Raw genomic sequence first — 19,034 nt, forward strand, 5'->3', positions numbered from 1 at the left:
TTGTATAGAGAGGTGGGAAAATTGACCAAAATTTTTACTAAATTAGAACACATTCCCTAACACTGTGCTTTGTAGGTCAAAGAGATACAGTAAGGAGAATGTTGCAAAAACCTGAAGGAAGTCTCATTCCCCTTCCTGGAGCTCCTTGGGGATCTGGCCTGGAGGACTTGGGTGGTGTGAGGCTCCATGCTCTCTGCTAGGCCAGAGGGCTTCCAGCCCTCATCTCTAGAAGCTTTCACCAGGCCAAGATTTCCCTTAACTATGCTGGCTGGCCCTAAGCTACTCACTCCAGGCTCACTGGCCCCCGCCTCCCACGCCACACAGCTCACGGCACGCGGCCCCGCCCCTCCCCTCCCACTGTCCCTTCCTCCCAGTGGCCCCTGCTGGGCTTTCCTCAGGGACACTATGCCCTCCCACTCACGGCTCACACCTCCCCGAGGCCCCGCCCCTTCATGCTCCACACTCGCGCAGCGTGGTTTCCATCCCTGGGCCACGCCCCCGGGACTCTGCCCCTCTCCGCTCCCCGCCTCTTCAGCTCAGCCAATCCCCTCCCGCCCCCCGCGTGACCAGCTGGGGCTTCCGGACGCCCTGCGCCCAGAATAAATGTTTCTCAGTGCAGTCGGATCTGTGCTGACCTCGCTCCTCCGCGTACCCCGGCCTGCAGCAGTCGCCGCCATGAGCACTGGCACCTTCGTCGTATCGCAGCCGCTCAACTACCGCGGCGGGGCCCGCGTGGAGCCGGTGGATGCCTCGGGCACGGAGAAAGCGTTCGAGCCAGCCACCGGTAACCCGGCGCGGGGAGGCACGCGAGTGGTGTGGGCCTTCCCCGGCCCTGTGCACTGAGTCTGTTGCCCCGAGTTCTTCCGAGTTCTCCGTAATGGATTGCTGAACTTGCGTGGTCGCGGCACGGAGCACAGAGTGCTGGGGAGGCTCCTGGGAAAGAGGAAGCATTTGGGGTGCGGTGGGGTGCGCTGGGAGTAACTTCAAGACTGGAGCAGAGGATTCTGGCGCCAGAGCTGGGGGGGGGGTGGTGTCTCTGAGCTTTGAGAGCGGGTCCTGCAGGAGTGTCTGCTGCCGTGTGTTGTTGACTCACAGGTGATTTCTATTGTGCCTGAAGTCCCATACGGCCTTCTTTGTGGTCCAGGGGTATTTCTGAACATCGATAAGAATTGGGAAAGAAAAGAAAAAATAGCAGCCAACAGCATCCAGTTTAGCTTTAGTGTCCGCCAGCTCTCCAGGTTAACAAGGAAAAAAAAAACATAAAACATGTGTAATCTTGTATAATGCTCACCACCGTCAAATTAATGAACTTATCCGTTATCGCCACGTAATTTCCACTTTTGAGTAGTGAGAACTCTCATGCTCTGTACACTTGGCAGATTTTAAGTGAACATGTATTTTACGGTATTATTAACCGTAATCATGCCGTTTACTAGATTTCCAAGATTTCATTCTTCCAAATACAGTCAACACCCCCCCCCCCCGTGTGACCTGCTGGGGCATGAATAAACTGCACTAGCTAAGGAGGAAGAGAGTTCTTTGTTTCTTGGCCTTTGGATTGACTTTTGTGTTTGTTTTGGTTACTCTTATTGAATATTCTGGGCAGGAAAAAACGTATTCTGTAAATCAGAAGGGCATGTTTAGTGAGAGCAGTAAAAGTGCACTGACCAAGCCATGCTGAAGTGATTTGCTAGGACCTGAACTGCCCACAGAGGCCTTGAGAGCTGGGAACTGCTGCTCTGCCTCCCTCCCTGTACTGATACAAAAGCAGAATTGCCTTCAGGTGATCTCCAGCCATTTCCTTTCCTACCTGACCCCTCTGGTTGGTCAAAGAAGTAGGTTTATGAAATCTCGGGAAATCCTTGAGAAAAACTGCTGAAGAATTTTTGTTGGTGAAGTTAGTTTGGGTTATGATCCTTGAGATATGGGTCTAAAAAAAAAAAGTCTAGTCTTTTTGTTATGCTCCAAGATAGGGATGGGAGATGAGACTTTAAGACTGGCCTTTAACTTCTTTTTTTTTTTTCCGGAGCTGGGGACCAAATGCGCTTGCTAGGCAAGCGCTCTACCACTGAGCTAAATCCCCAACCCCCGGCCTTTAACTTCTAAAAGTGCTAATTAACCTTGGCCATCAAGTAGGAGTCTGATAGGCCCTGATTAGAACACAGATAAGGGAGAGTTTACAGCAGTAGGCTGATGACTTTCAACTTGGATTTTGCAAGGCTGTCAGGGACAGTATTGAGGAGCATCAGGAAATGACTTCTAGTCGATTAATGTTAGTAAACTTAGTTATCAAACAGAGGAAAGGCAAGGTAGTCTCAGACCATGCTGAGTTTTAGACACCAGATCGTCTCAGTGGTTTTGTAATGTGGTTAAATTCATGTTTTTCTGGAGCTAGACCTGCAACCCTTGTTGGACTTTAAAGGGATTCCAAGTAACCAAAAAGAAGCAGAAAAAGAGTTGAGAACTAAATGAGACTTGGAAGGGATCCATCCCCCAGAGAGTGCTGATAGAAACGAATCAGATGCATTGTAACTGCTTGAGCTGAGCCTGACTTTCTGCTTCTTCACAGGCCGAGAGATAGCTACTTTCAAGTGCTCGGGAGAAAAGGAAGTAAATTTGGCTGTTGAAAATGCAAAAGCTGCCTTTAAAATCTGGAGTAAGAAAAGCGGCTTGGAGCGTTGTCAAGTCCTCTTAGAGGCTGCCCGGATAATAAAGGTGTGTATCACTCTGTTTCTTTCAAGGAGATGCTGCTCTGAGGGGAGTTGCAGGTAGACTTGGATGCAGCTCTGGGTTATGGCATTTCTCTGCAGTGGAGAAACGCCGTGCCCACCTTGATAGGTGAAATAAGCTTTCACCGTGTGCCCCCTTGGCAGCTGCCTGGGCATGCTTTCTTTCCTGAATTTGTTTTGAATTATAGTATGATCTTTATGGCTTACTTGCTTTTTAACTTAAATTATTCTTACTTAAAAGTGTATTTTTATTTATTTATTTATTTATTATCTGTATGCTATGTGTACATGATTGTGTGTATATGTGCATGTATGTGTAAATGCCTGCAGAGGTTGAGGTCGGGTATATCCTTGATCTCTACCCACCTTACTTTTTGAGATGGTTTCTGTCGGTGAACCTAGGGTTCCTCAGTTTGGCTACATTGGCTTGTGAGTGAGCTCCAGGGATTTGCCTGATCTGCCTCCCCAGTGTTGGGGAGATGGCTCTGATGCTGGCGTGTCTGGATTTCGTGGGAGCTGGGGACTGGAACTCAGGTCCTTGTGTTTACACAGCAGGCACCTCACAGACTCAGCCATCTTCCCAGCCCTGGATGCTGGCTTTTCATGTGTGCTCGTTTTTCATGTTTTATTTTTTGTTTCTGCTTTTTTACCCCTTCTGATGATATTTAAGCCCGTCTTTTTCAGGCGTGTTTACCAGGTCTACTTCTAGAAAAATTCAGAGTAATATCCATCCAAACATGAATTGTGTCTTTGGTGGGGGCGTAGGGTGGGTTTTGTGTGTTTGTGTTACATATGCTGTGAGAAACCCTGGTGGGTCTGAGAGTTCACCGGCTTGCAAGCGTGTGTATACCTGTGTATACCTAAGTATCTGTATACACGCATATCAGTGCACACGTGTGTTCTGAGAACACATGAGGCTTTGGAGATTAGAGAAAAAAGGTTTGTTACAGCCTGAACACACAATGGGTTGCACTACAGGGACTTAGTGTCTGCAGGCCTTCCTATCCTCCTTTGGGGAGGTACTGAGATTAATTGGGTTTCAATCAAGTCTCTGGGACTGAGAGGAAAGGATCACTATGATTATCACCCTGGAGTATAAAGTGATGGCTTTGGGAACAGGAACTCCCAGCTCCAAAGGTCTCATTCTAGGGTAATGTAATCTCTGTTTTCCCTGACCTTTGCTCTTCAGTTAGCCTGCCTGGTGTCTTTGTTCTGCTAGCCTGGGCCATGCCAAAATGTCCGAGAATATGCTCAAATACATGTTTTATATACACACCCATAGTAGTGCTTACAATTTTCCTTTTCTAACTGATGCTGAAATGAGGTTGCGGTCTTAGTCTTTGTCACCCGGTGACGAAGAGGAGACTCCTGTGTCAGCAGGATTTTGTCTCCCCGTGCAGCGCCATTACTCTGTAGAGTCTCGTTGGAAATGTCCACCCTGTCTAGGTTTAGTACTTGAGTGACACGTTCTCTTTAAATACTGACTGTGTTGAAACATCATACACTGTATTTATTAAATCTCCTCTGTTCTACCCAAAGGAACGGAGGGATGAAATTGCCACTATGGAGACCATCAACAACGGCAAGTCCGTATTTGAGGCCCGCCTGGATGTTGACACTTCCTGGCAGTGCCTGGAATACTATGCAGGCCTGGCTGCGTCCATGGCAGGTAAGCCTGGGCCGGGCTTCACGCCTCAGGTGACAAGAAGGCAGAAGAGCTGAGCCTAGTAGTGGAGGGCAACGTCTTAAGTTCATTGTTACCTTTTGGGTGGCTTAAAACCTACTTTATCATTCTTAGATAAGGTAGAGGTGATAACGTTCAATTTCTTGGGTTGTAAGGATTCGGAGAGATAGGACATAGAAAGCACCCAGCAGGAAACCTGAGACCTAACAGAGACACTGGCTCGTCAGAGTCCATGCTGTGTGTGTCATGGTCAAGTTCACAGTTGGGCCAGGAATGTAGCTAAGCTGGTTAAGTGCTTGCCTGGTGAGCGTGGATCCCTGAGCCCTGATATTGCCTATTCTTCAGTGTGATGCCAACCCATAATCCCGAGTATCTAGGGGGTAGAGGCAGGAGGATCAAAAGGTTAAAGGGCAGCCTCAACCACTTAGTGAGTTTGACGCTTGCCTGAGGTAAATGAAACATCTTAAAAAACAAATGTTTGCAGCAGTTCTTCTTGAATGGTTGATGGGGCCGACCTCAGCCATATGCAGTAGGTGAACAGGCCAGGGTTTTAGGGACCTCAGACTGCCTCTGCTGCTGCCTTGTCCCCTCATTTCCATATCATTTTACCTAAGTTAGGCACCAGAGCTCAGGAGATGGTTTTGTTTGTTTTTAAGTGTTTTTTAATTTATCTTTTGAAATAAGGTCTTGCTATGTTAGCCCTGGCTTACCTGGTCCTTGCTGCATAGAACAGACTGGCCTTGAACTCACAGAAACCCACCTGTCTCTGCATCTCCAGTGATGGGATTAAAGGCATGTACCACCATGACTGGTGCACTTTTATTTCTAAAACTAAATGTGTAAGGTTATTCTGCCTGCATGTATGTTGTGTACACTTGTATGCCTCCTATCTGTGGGGGCCAAAATAGGTGTAGGATCCCCTGGAAGTGGAATTACAGATACTTTCGAGTCACTGTGTGGGTGCTGGGAACTGAACCTGGGTCCTCTGGAAGAGCAGTCAGTGTTCTTAACCGCTGAGCCATCTCTCCAGCCCGCAGCCAGTGTTCTTAACTGCTGAGCCATTTCTTCAGCCCCTGCTGGGGATTCTTAGAGAATTAAATGAACCAGAATGAACTCGTACTACAGAAATTGTGGGGAGCATAGACATGCATTGTTCCTTATTCTGTTTTACTTCTAGGAGAGCACATCCAGCTCCCAGGAGGGTCCTTTGGCTACACCAGAAGAGAACCACTTGGGGTGTGTTTGGGGATAGGAGCATGGAACTACCCCTTCCAGATTGCCTGTTGGAAGTCTGCTCCGGCTTTGGCTTGTGGTAAGAATGAATGCCTCCTCCACAGAGAGCCTTCCTCCCCCACTGGTCCCCCAGCTGACCTGCCGTTTCTTTCTGCTATGCTCTGGGGCAGTCAGATCTCAGAGGCTAGGGCTTGTCCCTGCTCTGCCTCACCCCTGAAGGAATTTAGGGTTGAGGTCGAACACAAGTCCTGTCTCAGTGTATTTTGCATCTTTCTAGTGTCTGCAGCATAGTCTAGGCTGTCCTTTTGAGTCAGCCTCTCTAGTGTTGGAATTAAAGGGAATGAAAGTCTCTGGTCTTTAACTTTTAAAAGCTGGGACTGGCTATCCCGACTTTCCACTAAAGTTGCAAGCTTTAAGTGGGATAATGCATGCACCCAGACCTTGATACGTGAAAACCCAAGGCAGGAAAACAAGACAGGGGCTGGAGAGATGGCTCAGTGGTTAAGAGCACTGCCTGCTATTCCAGAGGTCCTGAGTTCAATTCCCAGCAACCACACTGTGGCTCACAACCATCTGTAATGGGATTCAATGTCCTCTTCTGGTGTGTCTGAAGACAGCCACAGTGTACTTATATACAAATAAATAAAATAAATTAAAAAAAAACAACAACAACAAAAAAAAACACTGACTGCTATTCCAGAGGTCCTGAGTTCAATCCCAGCAACCACACTGTGACTCACAACCATCTGTGATGGGATCCATTGCCCTCTTCTGGTGTGTCTGAAGATAGCTACAGTGTACTCACATAAAATGTATCTTAAAAAAAAAAGAAAACAAGATATTTTAAAAATAAAACAACTAATTTTATATTTTTGTGTGTGTATTTTTCCTGACTGTGTGTATATATATGCATGTGTGCACACACTGCACACTACTGGTACCTATAGAGGCCAGAAGAGGGCGCTAGATTCTCCGGATTTGGAGTTAGAGTTGGTTGTAAACCATCCTCAGTGTGCAGGAAACTGATCCCAGACCGTCCGCCAGGGCAGCAAGTGCTCTTAACTACTGAGCCGTCCGTCACTTTGGTCCTAGTCATTTCTATTATTAATATTATTAATAACATCTTAGGTGAATTTGGAAGACTAGAAACCAGCTGGAATAATGCACTCTTGTCTAAGAGAAGCGTTTGGTTTTCCACAGGTAATGCCATGATCTTTAAGCCCTCTCCCTTCACGCCTGTGTCTGCTCTGCTCCTGGCTGAGATCTACACCAAAGCCGGTGCGCCTAACGGCCTCTTCAACGTGGTGCAAGGTGGGGCTGCCACAGGCCAGTTTCTGTGTCAGCATCGTGATGTGGCCAAAATCTCCTTCACTGGAAGCGTGCCCACTGGCATGAAGGTGCGCAGACGAAACCAAGGGAATGGTTTAACAAAAGGCTAGCTCTGGCAGGCCGATCCTGCCCACCATGCAGCTTGCGTATTTCGGATTCCTAGTTTATATTGGGAATGGGCCAAGCAGTTTTGCTGGTCTAAAGTTTCCTATGAAGTATGAGCAGAAAGAGAGCCTGAGCCGAGGTTGGGCTGGCACTTCTCCTGTTCAGTGAGTTAACTACATCATGTAGAAGGAAGAGTATTTCCTCAGGTTCCTTCAGGTTCATTACTTTGACCAGAATATATATTCCAAGTCCTAAACATAAAAATTTAAAACCGAACTCCTGGCTGTGAGAGCCCCGGGACTCGGGGTTTTAAGTGAGTTCCTGTCTCGGGTCTTAAGGGATGTTCTGTAAATTCTCATAAGTGTTTGCCAAAGAATATTTTAAGTGGATGTGGCTCCGTCAGATCAAAATGGCCTGGTGGGTTGAGGGGAGTTAACCTAGTGATAGGCTGTTACGCTAAACTTCCAAATGCCTTGCTTTGCTTTGTAGATCATGGAGATGGCCGCTAAAGGAATCAAACCCATTACTTTGGAACTTGGGGGCAAATCTCCTCTGATCATCTTCTCTGACTGTAATATGGAGAACGCTGTGAAGGGGGCCCTGCTGGCCAACTTCCTCACACAAGGACAGGTATGCACTCTTCCCGAAGGGGCCTCGAAGGCAGGGAAGGAAGCTCCCCTCCTCTGACCCAGCAGCACACTCCACACTCTGGACACACTTTGAGATTCACAGGAGAGTTGAGCAAATAGAACAGGGCTTCCCGTGTGTCCTTGCCCTGGATCACTATGAGACCGTGGTTCTCAACCTTCCTAACGCTGCAACCCTTTAACACAGAGCCTCAAGTGGTGACCCCAGGCACAGTTATTCCCGTCACTACCTTCTAACTAATTTTGCTACTGTTGTGAATCGTAACGTGAATAGTTTTTGAGAGAGAACTTGCCACAGGTTGAGAACCACTGCAGAAGCTACCATGTTCACCCTTCTCTCGGTCTGCCTACACGCACAATGTGTAAGTGCTGAGTTTTCCTGGCGTGTTGTAATCTTTGTAGGCACAAAGTCTGTAACTATGAAATACTCCAGCCAAACAGCACAATCTTTTATAGAATTATCACACTGTACCCCACACACACACACTAAGCACAGCTCTGTAACTATTCTTATTGGTGTTAACTTCCTGGTTTTTACTGCTTTTCCATCTGTAACCCTTACTAAAACTTGACCACTTATTTGACTAAATCTTAGTAATTGAAAACAATTTTTTTTTTTTCTGGGATAAGATCCAGCTGAAAGGATCAAAGTAGTACAGCGGTGTGGAGCCTTTGCCTCCCACAGGGTCCGAGACAGGAGCTATAACCCCACAAAAACCCCGGAAGAATCCACAGTGTCCGTCGAGGAGGGAGCAGGGTAGAGTTAGTGTCCTGCTTGTTTCCCCCCTGCTCAGGTGCTGCTTCTTTTCAAAGAATTCTTAGAACTTACTTTGCGCATGTTAATGTTTCGCCTGAGTGTGTGACTCTGCACCCCATGTGTGCCGGGTGTCCCTAGAGACCAGAGGAGGGCGTTTGATCCCCTGGAATTGGAGTTACAGATGGTTGTGAAGCGGTGCCCTGTGGGTGCTGGGGACTCAACATGGGTCCTCTGCAAAAGCCAGCGAGCCCTCTCGTCAGCCTTAGTTACTGTTTCTCTAAGCCACACGTGTTTATATGGCACAGTGTGGGAATCCGGTGCACGCACAATGCCAAACAGTGGGTGCAGTCTGAAGTAACTGGAGTAATTGGCATTGTTTACAGCATGAGTGTTGACGTTTTGAGACAGAGTCCCCCTGAGTAGCCCAGGCTGTCCTCGAATACCTAGCTTCCCATGTGCTGGGGTCACGGGTGTGCACAATCCTGCCGGGTTCTTCCTCTCTGACCGGAAAAACTTCTTTGATGTCTGGCACATTAAGGTGTTGTAGATCTATCTTGTTCTTTTTTCCAGCTGAACTCTGGAATTAGCCATTGAAACCAGTGCTGGTTTCAGTGAAAGATACTTAGAAACCAGGTCCAGGTTCTTGGCCGGGGCTGTCGGTCAGTGGTAGAATAAATGCTCACCCGGCACTTACGAGACCCTGAGTTTAATCCCCTATTACTGCCAAGGGAAAGAGCAACCAGGATCTTAGTGCTTATCTCGTGAGTGCTACTGCGGTGGCATTCTGCTCCTAACACTCAGGCCGAGGCTAGAGAATGCATGACTGCGTGTGCACAGACAATGGCTGTACCACCCCCATCAAGACAGGGTTTCTATGTGTAGCTCCCCCCGCACCCCACATCATTGCTGCCCCAGAACGTGCTCTGTAGTCCAGGCTGACCTTGAACTCAGATCCACCTCAAATGCTGGGTGGGTGAAAGGTGCATCACCACCTGGCCTTTTTTTTTTTTTTTTTTAATCTGCATTAATAAGCACAAAGTCATTCAGTTAAATCATTTGTAGTTTCCTTTTCTGATAGTGATAGATTTAGTTTTTCTTATCCACAATGTATTGAATCACCTGGTCCTAGAATAGCGTTGTGAAAAACAAGCCAAGTTAAAAGTTTCAGGTACTGGGCTGGAGAGATGGCTCAGTGGTTAAGAGCACCACCTGCTCTTCCAGAGGTCCTGAGTTCAATTCCCAGTAACCACATGGTGGCTCACAACCATCTGTAATGGGATCCGATGCCCTCTTCTGTTGTGTCTGAAGACAGTGACAGTGTACTCACATACACAAATAAATAGGGGCTGGAGAGATGGCTCAGTTGACTCACATGTATTAAATAAATAAATCTTTAAAAAAGAGTGTTATGGGGCTGGAGAGATGACTCCGCAGTTAAGAGCGCTGGCTGTTCTTGCAGAGGACCTGGGTTTGATTCCTTGCACCCACAAGGCAGTCACAGTCCGGAACTCTAGGTTGAGGAAATGCAGTGCCCTCTTCTGGCCTCCACAGGCACCAGGCACACATGTGGTGCACAGGCGCCATCATTACACATAAGATAAAACGTTTTAAAAACTGTATCGTGACTCCTTTAAGGTTGTTAGCTGTTTCCCCCCATTGTTTTCATCCCATACACAAATGTCTGTCTCGTGTCCCCTTTAGGTGTGCTGCAACGGCACTAGAGTGTTTGTGCAAAAGGAAATTGCTGACGCATTTACGAAGGAAGTTGTGAAGCAGACTCAGAGGATAAAGATTGGGGACCCACTTCTGGAAGATACACGGATGGGCCCACTCGTCAATGCCCCGCACCTGGAGCGAGTCCTCGGGTTTGTCAAGTCCGCAAAGGAGCAGGTAAGAAATGACAGGAGCTGGGGACGGCTAGGGAGGGTTAGCGTGGCTCCTCGCCCTGTTCCCTCTCTACCCTGACATTGGTGCTTACGGTCCCCGAGTGTTGCGCTTTGGGAGGGTAGGTGTGCATGTGTTTGCTCGGGCCACACTGTGCCTTTTGGGATTGCACATGGAGTGTGTGCTCAGTACAGAAGATGCTGCCTGTTCTCTTTCTCTTAGGGTGCCACTGTGCTGTGTGGTGGAGAGCCGTATGCCCCGGAGGATCCTAAGTTAAAACATGGATATTACATGACACCTTGCATTTTAAGTATGTCTTGTTCGCTTTTAATTGGCTTGGATTAAATACTAAGTAGCTATAAATGGATATTTATAACATATGCAGTGGCTTAGAGTAAGGGTTGGCAGTTTGAATGACCCCACTACCCAGGCTTGTGAAGTACTTTGTTACTCTTGAAGCCCCTGGTGCCCCTACACTAGGGCAGCCATATGTATTGGTTTGCTGGAGACCACTGTTCTGGGAACAAGCTAAAAAACAGAAAAAAAAAATCACCCCAAAACTCAGAAATACAGCTTTGATTAAAGAACAAATTAGGGTGATGACATCCTCAGTGATGTAAACCACGCCTTTCCTTTGAACTGTAATGTATCAGTATGACAAAACCAATTTGTCAGATGAAATTTCGGTAAGTTTTAGTTCAGCTTTTCACTCTTAAAACTCAGCTTTGGACAGTCAGGTGTACATAGGCATCCCACTCAAACCCTCTGGCGATTCCAGCCGTCGCCCTGGTGCTAGTGGTGTTAACCTTTCAACACTCCAGCCGAAAGGCTGTGAGCCTACATCCGGACTGAGGACGGGGCTAGGTGTAATTGAACGAGTTAACAAGTAGGGAACGTTCGCATGTTGCTAAGTGAAAGACAGGGGTTAGACAATAAAGTATGCAGCCAAGTCTGTTGAAGAGCAGGTTTGTGTGGCACAGGAGAAGGAGGAATGGAGGCCATGTTAGTAGAGTTCTCAGTGTGCTGGGGTTAAGTAAGTAGACTTTATGCGGACGGCAAAGCTAGCAAAGAAAAGGGAGCTAACCCTTTGTTCTTGTGATGCTGGAAGCTGCCTTGAATTCTAACATACAAGTGACTTGGAAACTCTGTTAAGACAGATTTCTGGTCCCTGCCCTAGACCTCCGCCTGTCATTCTTAGAGCCTGGGGCTAGAGATGTGCATTGCCGCAGACTCACTGTTGCCATGACTTTGCACATGACAGGTTAGGACTAACTCGAGAGTCTGTCTGTCTGTGACTTGCTTAAGATTCAGGATTGGTCTGTTCCACACAGGCATGTTTCCTTTGTCATGTGTCAGCTGTTCTTCGCTCTCTAGTGTGAAACTCACTGCCCAGAGCCATTCTGTGTTACAGCCTTGTAAGCTGTAAATATTTTCAGAGATGATTGGGTAATTGTTTTGAGCAATTAAAGAAGCTTATGGGGTGGATTCTTAGCTTTCAAAGACTTAGAGCACTGCCAGCTGTTTGTAAGCACAGTCTAAGTGTTACTTAACCCTCGAGCACTGGCGTCTCTCAAGTGCACTGCTGCGGTGTGCTGTGTACAGTGTCTCAAGTGCAACCCACCTCTGAGGAAATTTTCTTTTCCTCATTTAAAAAGTGTATTCTCTTATGTCCCGACACAGCCTCCCCTCCCTCACTCCTCCCGGGTCTGAAGAGATCTTAGAACTGTCATCTTTGTAAACCCATGAGTAGCTGTTTTTTAGTCTTCATGGTGAGCCGGTGTTTCTAACAGTACTCAACCTCCTCCTCGAGCTCCACGTCCCTGACGTGTGCAGCCACCTCAAAACTTCCTGTGCAGTGTTGCTGAGACTGTAGTGAAGATCTCTGTAAGGGAGTCCGTTACCTCACCGGAGACCGCCTTAGAAATTCTAAAAAGAGGGAAGGTCTAATGGATGTCGACAGTGGCAACATCCTATTGAACCGTTTCCCCCTAAGCCGTGTTTCTCCCCGTTCACTACACTGTTTACTGTGTTTTGGGTATATGAGATCATGGTCCCCTCACTGTCTCTGGTTTTGTTGTGAATGTCGGCAGCTAATTGCACAGATGACATGACTTGTGTAAAAGAAGAGATCTTTGGGCCAGTTATGTCCATTCTAACATTTGAGACTGAAGCCGAGGTTCTGGAGCGGGCCAATGACACCACGTTTGGACTGGCAGCTGGGGTCTTTACCAGGTACGCGGTCAGGACACCCACAGCATCCTGGGAGGGACGGGCTAGGGTGTCTCTTGAGGATGTAACCATCCCATTGCTCCTCACTTTGCTGTCGTTAGAGCCACCAGCATCTCTGTTTGCTTCTGTTTTCTTTCTGGGGCTGAGGATCAAATTGAGCTAAACCCGGTTTGCTTCTTAATTTAGAAGATGCCAAGGCTGCATTTGGCCCTCTGCTTTTCTGATTTGGAGACTGAGTGCCCTTTGTCTGTGCGTGTTGGGGGGAGGGTACTAAGGATTGCACATAGGAAACAAGTGTCCTACATTGAGCTGTCTCTAGTATCACCAGACATACATACATACATACATTTATTTATTTATTTATTTATTTATTTATTTATTTATTTATTTATTTATTTATTTCTTCTTTGAGTTAGGTTCTCTAAGTTACCAACACTGGCCACGATGGCTCTGTAGCACAGGTGGGCCTTGGGCTGACTCAGAGTTGTCCTCTGACCACCCGACATGTGTGCGTGCTTGCTCGAGCGCTCTGTCTCTCTCTGTGTGTCTCTGTCTCTCTCTGTGTCTGTCTGTCTGTCTGTCTCTCTTATAAAAGGCTCTAATTTCTCCACACTGTATCAGCCCTTGTGTTTCCGTCTCAGCTCTCCTCCTGGTGTGAGCGCATTTCCACTGTGGTTTTGGTTCTCATTTCTGTGGATTTCCCTTTGCTTTTGGCTGTTTATACTTAAGGAGCCTTTGTCTAATCCAGGATCATGGAGACATATTTCTGTCCTAAGAGATCTGTGTTCTGTGTGAGTGAATGCTCCACCTTTAGCCCTGTGGGTGAGGTTGTATAGTTGTCCCACACCACCGAATAGTGGTGTCCTCACTGCCACCTCATTTACAGACTCTTAAACCTGGGTCTGTCTGAAAGGGCTTCAAGTAGTTTGAAGAAACAACAGTTTGCCAGGATTTCAGGACCCTTAGATTTCAATCTGAGGTTTCCTGAGGAAATTTGTTAATGACCAATATTGTCTTTTTCCCTAACAGGGACATCCAGAGAGCGCACAGGGTGGCGGCTGAGCTGCAGGCCGGAACGTGCTACATTAACAACTATAACGTCAGCCCGGTCGAGTTGCCCTTTGGTGGATACAAGAAGTCAGGTGAGGCGTCGGGAAATGCAGACAAACCAGATTTGCAGGGATGCCAGCCTAGCCAGTACCCGCTCGCCAGTGCTCCTGACTCTGGCCCAGCACAGCCTGGGAAATACAAAAGACTCAGTCCTCCCCTGCTTCCCTGGAGTGCAGGCTAGGCACCGCCAGACAGCCCTGTTGGGTAGTGTGGTGTGTGAACTGCTGACCTTGTCTCAGGGTGTGTCTTGTTGGCCATGTTACCTTTTCTTGCCCTGAGTATTAAACGCTCCTATGGGGCTTCCCGTCCGGCATGTCCATCAGTAGGGCGTGGGTGTCTCTAAAGTCTTGTTCCAGAAATCTTGTTTTAACTGCTTTAATCTTCTGCACCCTCATTAGGTATTCAGCACAATTCTCTGATCTAGATGGATCTAAAATGGTCCTCTAAGCTGCTGCTCGTGGATTTCTGTCACCACAGATGTGTGGTCTGGTGTGTTGGGGGTTTGAGGCAGAGTGATATAACTGTCACTTTGAGTTTTTTTTCTCTGTGCTGTGGTGCCTGTATTCATTCATTTCCCATACTTTTCATTTAAACTAAAAATTGGTTTGGACACAGTTTTGAGAATCCAGCCCATAGTCTATGGCTACCTTAATATCAGGAAGAGTGATGCAGTGGTGGGCGTGGATAGGCCTCTCTCATACTTAGCGCTGTCCTTGCGTTCCCTAATGAAACCCTACTGGTCACAGTGATTTTTATTAGTGGTGTAGGCTTAGGGCCCTCCAACCCCAGGCCAGTTTTCCTTCCTTTTGAGTAGGACGGCAGTGTGTGAAGAGAGCTGGGTAGATCTGCAGAGAGCCCGGCCTTTACGCTTAGCCAGTGTGGGCTTGGGCACAATACAAAGTCCACACGTGGGACTTGGGAGGAACCGAGAGTCTGCTCTTTGCACATGCTAGAGGTTAATAAATCTTGTTACATGGCCAAGTTTTAATAGACACTGTTTTTCAGGGCTGTCAGGTTGATTGTTTTAGAGGCTGCTTTTAACATGCTTCTTGTTTTCTTAGGGCTAGGGGTTGGTGGGATGGAGAACACAGTTTCATGTATCCAGGGTTAGCTTTGAACTTATAGTGGAGCAGAGTTCCTTCTGCCTCTGCTGTGGGAAGTGCTGGGATTATAGGTGTGTGGCGCTGTGCCCAGGCTAATGGTGCTGGGGCTTGAACCCAGGGCTCTGTGCTTGGTAGGCAGGCACTCTACCAACTGAGCTATTGCCCCTGCCTTTAACATGTTTCCTTCAAAGGATGGAATATTCTTCAGATGTTCATGCAGAGTAGCAGGCACCTGAGGCACTCTGCTGGCAAGTGTCCTAACACTGGCTGGCCCAGCTCCACAGCGGTGCCTGCTCAGGGGACCTCTTTCCCACCCTGCCCGGCCCAGCCTGCCTTTGAAGCAGTCTGACTCAGACCACTGTACTGACCACTCAGCCTGACCCATGTCTTTTCAGGATTTGGCAGAGAGAACGGCCGAGTGACGATTGAGTACTATTCACAGCTGAAGACGGTGTGTGTGGAGATGGGGGACGTGGAGTCACCTTTTGAAAACCAGTGACGTACATGGCCAAGCTGTGCAATGAGTCGGCTGCCTTGATTGACAGGCAGTGTAACTGAATAGCTTCTTACATCCAGGCTTTGGGTCATTAGCGTGATAATGGGTCAGTATTGATTGTCCTCTGTCTTGCAGTCACCTTCCCAATTGAAAATGTGCACAAGTGCCTTTCCGATGGTAGCCAGGGAACCTGTTCTTCCAGCAAGTCCCTGAGAAACCTGTAAACCCCAGCAACACTGTTCAGACATGGGCAGGCCACAGCTCTGCTCATACACATTCGTCCCACCAACAATGGCAGTTTTCTAGTTTGATTTAAAGGCCTTCCTTCCTGGGTTCCTGGTGAATCAGATATATGTTCTTTGTTCATTGACAACTAAGACACAAATTCTTAAATTAGAGGCAGTGGTGTGGTGCATGCCTCTAATCCCAGCACTTGGGAGGCAGAGGCAGATACATATCTGAGTTCGAGGCCAGCCTGGTCTACAGAGTGAGTTCCAGTACAACCAGGGCTACACAAATTAACCCTGTCTTGAAAAACCAAAAATAAATAAGAAGTGCATTTTAAAAAGTTGTTATTCAGAGACATTAAAGTCTTAATACTTGTGGAAAATGCGACTCATTGGCATTTAAAAAGCTATGTTATTCTTGGCTAGCAAGACAGCTCAGTGGGTAAGGTCTTAGCACGTAAGCCCTGTGACCTCAGTTTTATCCCCAGAACTCACATCAAGGTGGTAGCCCCTCCCCCAATCCATATAATGCACAATAATTAAATCTTTCTCAAAGCTGTGTTTTTCTGTCATTTCATTGGGAAACCTGACAAACCTGGGTAATTGATGGAGTTATTGACTTGCCTCAGTAAACACATCCTGTCCCACAGCGGACACTTCTCTGTTCCTTGCAGTACAGCCTGTGGTCTTAGAACCCGAAGAGAGCCTTTAGAATACAGAGGTCACCTGCGTGCTACAGCGACAGTGAGTTAAAACCCACCACACTGTTAATCCTTTTGCTGTCTTAATTTGAATCTCACCTTAAGGCTGGATAGGACAGAGGAGAAAGCACCAGCAGGGGGAGGTGAACCCCAAAAGTACAAAGGTCAGGGTGAGGCATGCCAACCTTCTATGGCCTGTCCTTCCTGCTGCGGGCAGACCTTGTAACTGCAGACCGCTGCAGTTAAGCCCAGCCCAATGCTCCTGGGGACCAGTTAAGTTACAGGGAAGGTGGCATTTAGAGATAAGGAATGATTGTTATAGGCCTCGATGTCCTTGATGGTAAGTTATGGCCGCTAGCCCCAGAATGATAAAAGCAGCCTTTCTTGGTGTTATTTGTCCTGAAATATTTATGAATCCTTGTTTTTCCTTTACACATAAAGGCCCATTTTTGTCTTCCTTTTCAAGGTTGGGGGCAGTTGACGAAAGAAAGCAAACAGTGAGATTACGGCATGCTCTTGCTTGGGCCCGCTGCAGCTTTTAACTGCAGTCAGAAAGCCTGTGTACCTGATGGTATCCTGACCATCCACACTGTCCAGCTGTCATTGTCACTTTCCACGTTGTCCCCTGGGTTCTCTGTCAGGCCGTTCCCTCTTTAGACCACGTTTCCCAGCCCTTCAGTTAGAGGCTTGTTAAACCACAAACTAAAACTCTGTTCCAAGATAAGGTACCCCTCACAGACTGCCTCCTCCATCCCTGCCATTGTTACTGTAACTTTTCGTGCAAACTATCCTTCCTTAACTAGAACACAAACTGGAAGCAGGAACTGCCTGTCTCCAGGCTCAAACGTGTTGAGTGCTTGAGCAGGTACTGCTCAGTGTGGCCCAGGGAGCCCCAGCACCTGGTTGGTAGATATGCAGACTAAAGCCACCTCAGGCCTGTCAGTCTGCACTTCAGAACGATCCTCGGGTGAGGCACACACACGGTGGTTTGCCAGGCAGTGCTTTGAGAGAGATGGTTCTCAAGTTTGGCCTGCTGCACTTTGGAAATACTGAGATGCTAATGTAAGCGATCTGGAGTGTGAAAAGGCTCTCAGGTGAGTCCAGCCGGCAGCTGGGTTAACCGCCCTGAGTACTGAATGCTTAATTACAATTAAACATTAAGCATGCGAATTGCCCTAGCCACATCTCAAGTCGTTATGCTTTATTGGATAGTACAGAGTGTGTTTCTGTCCCGTCAGAAAATTTCTACTGGAAAGTTCTTTAAGAGGGAACAGATAGACTGTTCATTTATGAGATAATTTATTTGTCTCTGTAAGAGGATGTGTGTGGGCAGGAGTGTGGAGTCCACTCAAGGAAGTGGGTTTTCTCCTATTATGTGGATTAAGGGAATGGAACTCCGGCAGTCAGGCTTGGTGGTAAATGCTTCTAGAGGCTTCTGATTAAGATTGGACAGCATCTTAAGAATGTAAAGAAGTTGTCCAAACTCTGGAAGACTGCAGAACATAGACCATAACTTGGTCGTTGACATTTTCTAGGTTGTACCAGCAGGTGGCGCCCAAGCGTCCTACCGGGAGCCTGAGTCCAACTTCTGGTCTTGAGCGCCTCCTACTGTGCATGCATGATCATGGCTCCTCAGTAATTGTGTACAAGTGTTTCCAATATCCTTAATGTTAGGCGTTGACTGGTTTACGTGCTTGAAACTTGGTGCCCAACTGGTGATGTTTCAGGAGGCTGTGGAATCTTTGGGACATACTTTAGTTAGGTGGGGGAGATCCTCTGGTTGCCTCTCCCGATTCACATCATTACACCCAATAAAAGCTGCCTCCCCACTGCTCTGGCCCACTTTTGGTAATTCGAGTATTGCTGGTCACATGGAGAAAGCAGCAGCTACTGTCTGAGGGAGGCCAGGCAGGAAGGTATTGCAGCAGAAAGAGCAGCAGAGGGCAGAACTGAGACAGGAGGATGTCTATTAGGGTCCAGAGACAAGAAACAGCAGTCTCTGGGTGCTAGAAGAATCTGAGAGAGCTGTCCTCATTAAGACCAAGGGCCATGCATCCTGGGCCAAGAACTTTAACTGCCTGCTACAGTGTGATTTCTCAACCTGTGGGTCCCGACCCCTTGGGGGGTGTTGAACGACCCTTTCACGGGGGTCATATATCAGATATTCTGCATATCTGATATTTATATCATGATTTAACAGTAACAAAACTATAGTTATGAAGTAGAAATGAAAACTTATGGTTGAGGGGGGGGTTCACCATAACATGAGGAACTGTATAAGAGAACCCCTGACCTAGAGGCATGAATGCCTGGGATCTAAGGACTGTAACCCTGGAAGGTACTCCAAGCTGCTCTTCCCACCTGTTACTACCTGCTCAGTGTTGTCCCACAGGGAAGCCAGAGCTCCAGAGGCCAGCACTGGGTCCTCCTGCCTCGCTGAGTCTGCAGTGAGAGGAAGCAGTTCTCCAGGTCCCCTGGGTGCACTTCTTATATAACACGAATAAAACCCAGTTACTGCAGAGGTTTACAGATGTTGCCTTTTCTAGTCCCAACCCCAAACTTCCTGCCTCACCACTACCATTTCATAAGGGAACACCCACTGCTGCTAAAATGAAGGCAGCTTTAAAGCTTTATGGGAGCGGGGAAGCCCATTTCCTTTTCTTGTTTTTTTTCAGAGCACTGGTGACATATTCTCATGACCCGACCCAGGGATGTATTCTGATCTAATTCCCAAGGGTGTCACAGTCATCCCGGCAAGGCTGAGCTACCCTTCAGTGCTCATCTCTGAAGCTTGAGCGAT

The 19,034-nt window shown here is 47.5% G+C and overlaps 1 protein-coding gene across 1 annotated transcript; it reads left to right on the plus strand.

The window, feature by feature from the left end:
* The first annotated feature begins 570 nt into the window (after positions 1 to 570).
* On the plus strand, positions 571 to 16,092 carry Aldh9a1 (aldehyde dehydrogenase 9 family member A1). Its single transcript, XM_032915086.1, has 11 exons — positions 571 to 784; positions 2,570 to 2,715; positions 4,269 to 4,398; positions 5,591 to 5,725; positions 6,847 to 7,043; positions 7,570 to 7,710; positions 10,186 to 10,374; positions 10,591 to 10,678; positions 12,459 to 12,600; positions 13,627 to 13,739; positions 15,206 to 16,092. The coding sequence occupies exons 1-11, from the start codon at positions 604 to 606 to the stop codon at positions 15,307 to 15,309; spliced, it is 1,566 nt and encodes a 521-aa protein (XP_032770977.1). The 5' UTR covers positions 571 to 603; the 3' UTR covers positions 15,310 to 16,092.
* Positions 16,093 to 19,034: the final 2,942 nt, after the last annotated feature.

Source organism: Rattus rattus, chromosome 10, assembly GCF_011064425.1.
Source record: "Rattus rattus isolate New Zealand chromosome 10, Rrattus_CSIRO_v1, whole genome shotgun sequence".
NCBI classification, from domain to species: Eukaryota; Metazoa; Chordata; class Mammalia; order Rodentia; family Muridae; genus Rattus; species Rattus rattus.

What these genes read in the sequence shown, in the direction of transcription:
- Aldh9a1 (XM_032915086.1), top strand. Translation starts at nt 604, where the DNA reads ATGTTTCTCAGTGCAGTCGGATCTGTGCTGACCTCGCTCCTCCGCGTA. An exon ending in TGCTCCGGCTTTGGCTTGTG is followed by an intron (nt 5,726 to 6,846) that starts GTAAGAATGAAT and finishes GGTTTTCCACAG; the next exon opens with GTAATGCCATGATCTTTAAG. An exon ending in GCAGCTGGGGTCTTTACCAG is followed by an intron (nt 12,601 to 13,626) that starts GTACGCGGTCAG and finishes TTTCCCTAACAG; the next exon opens with GGACATCCAGAGAGCGCACA.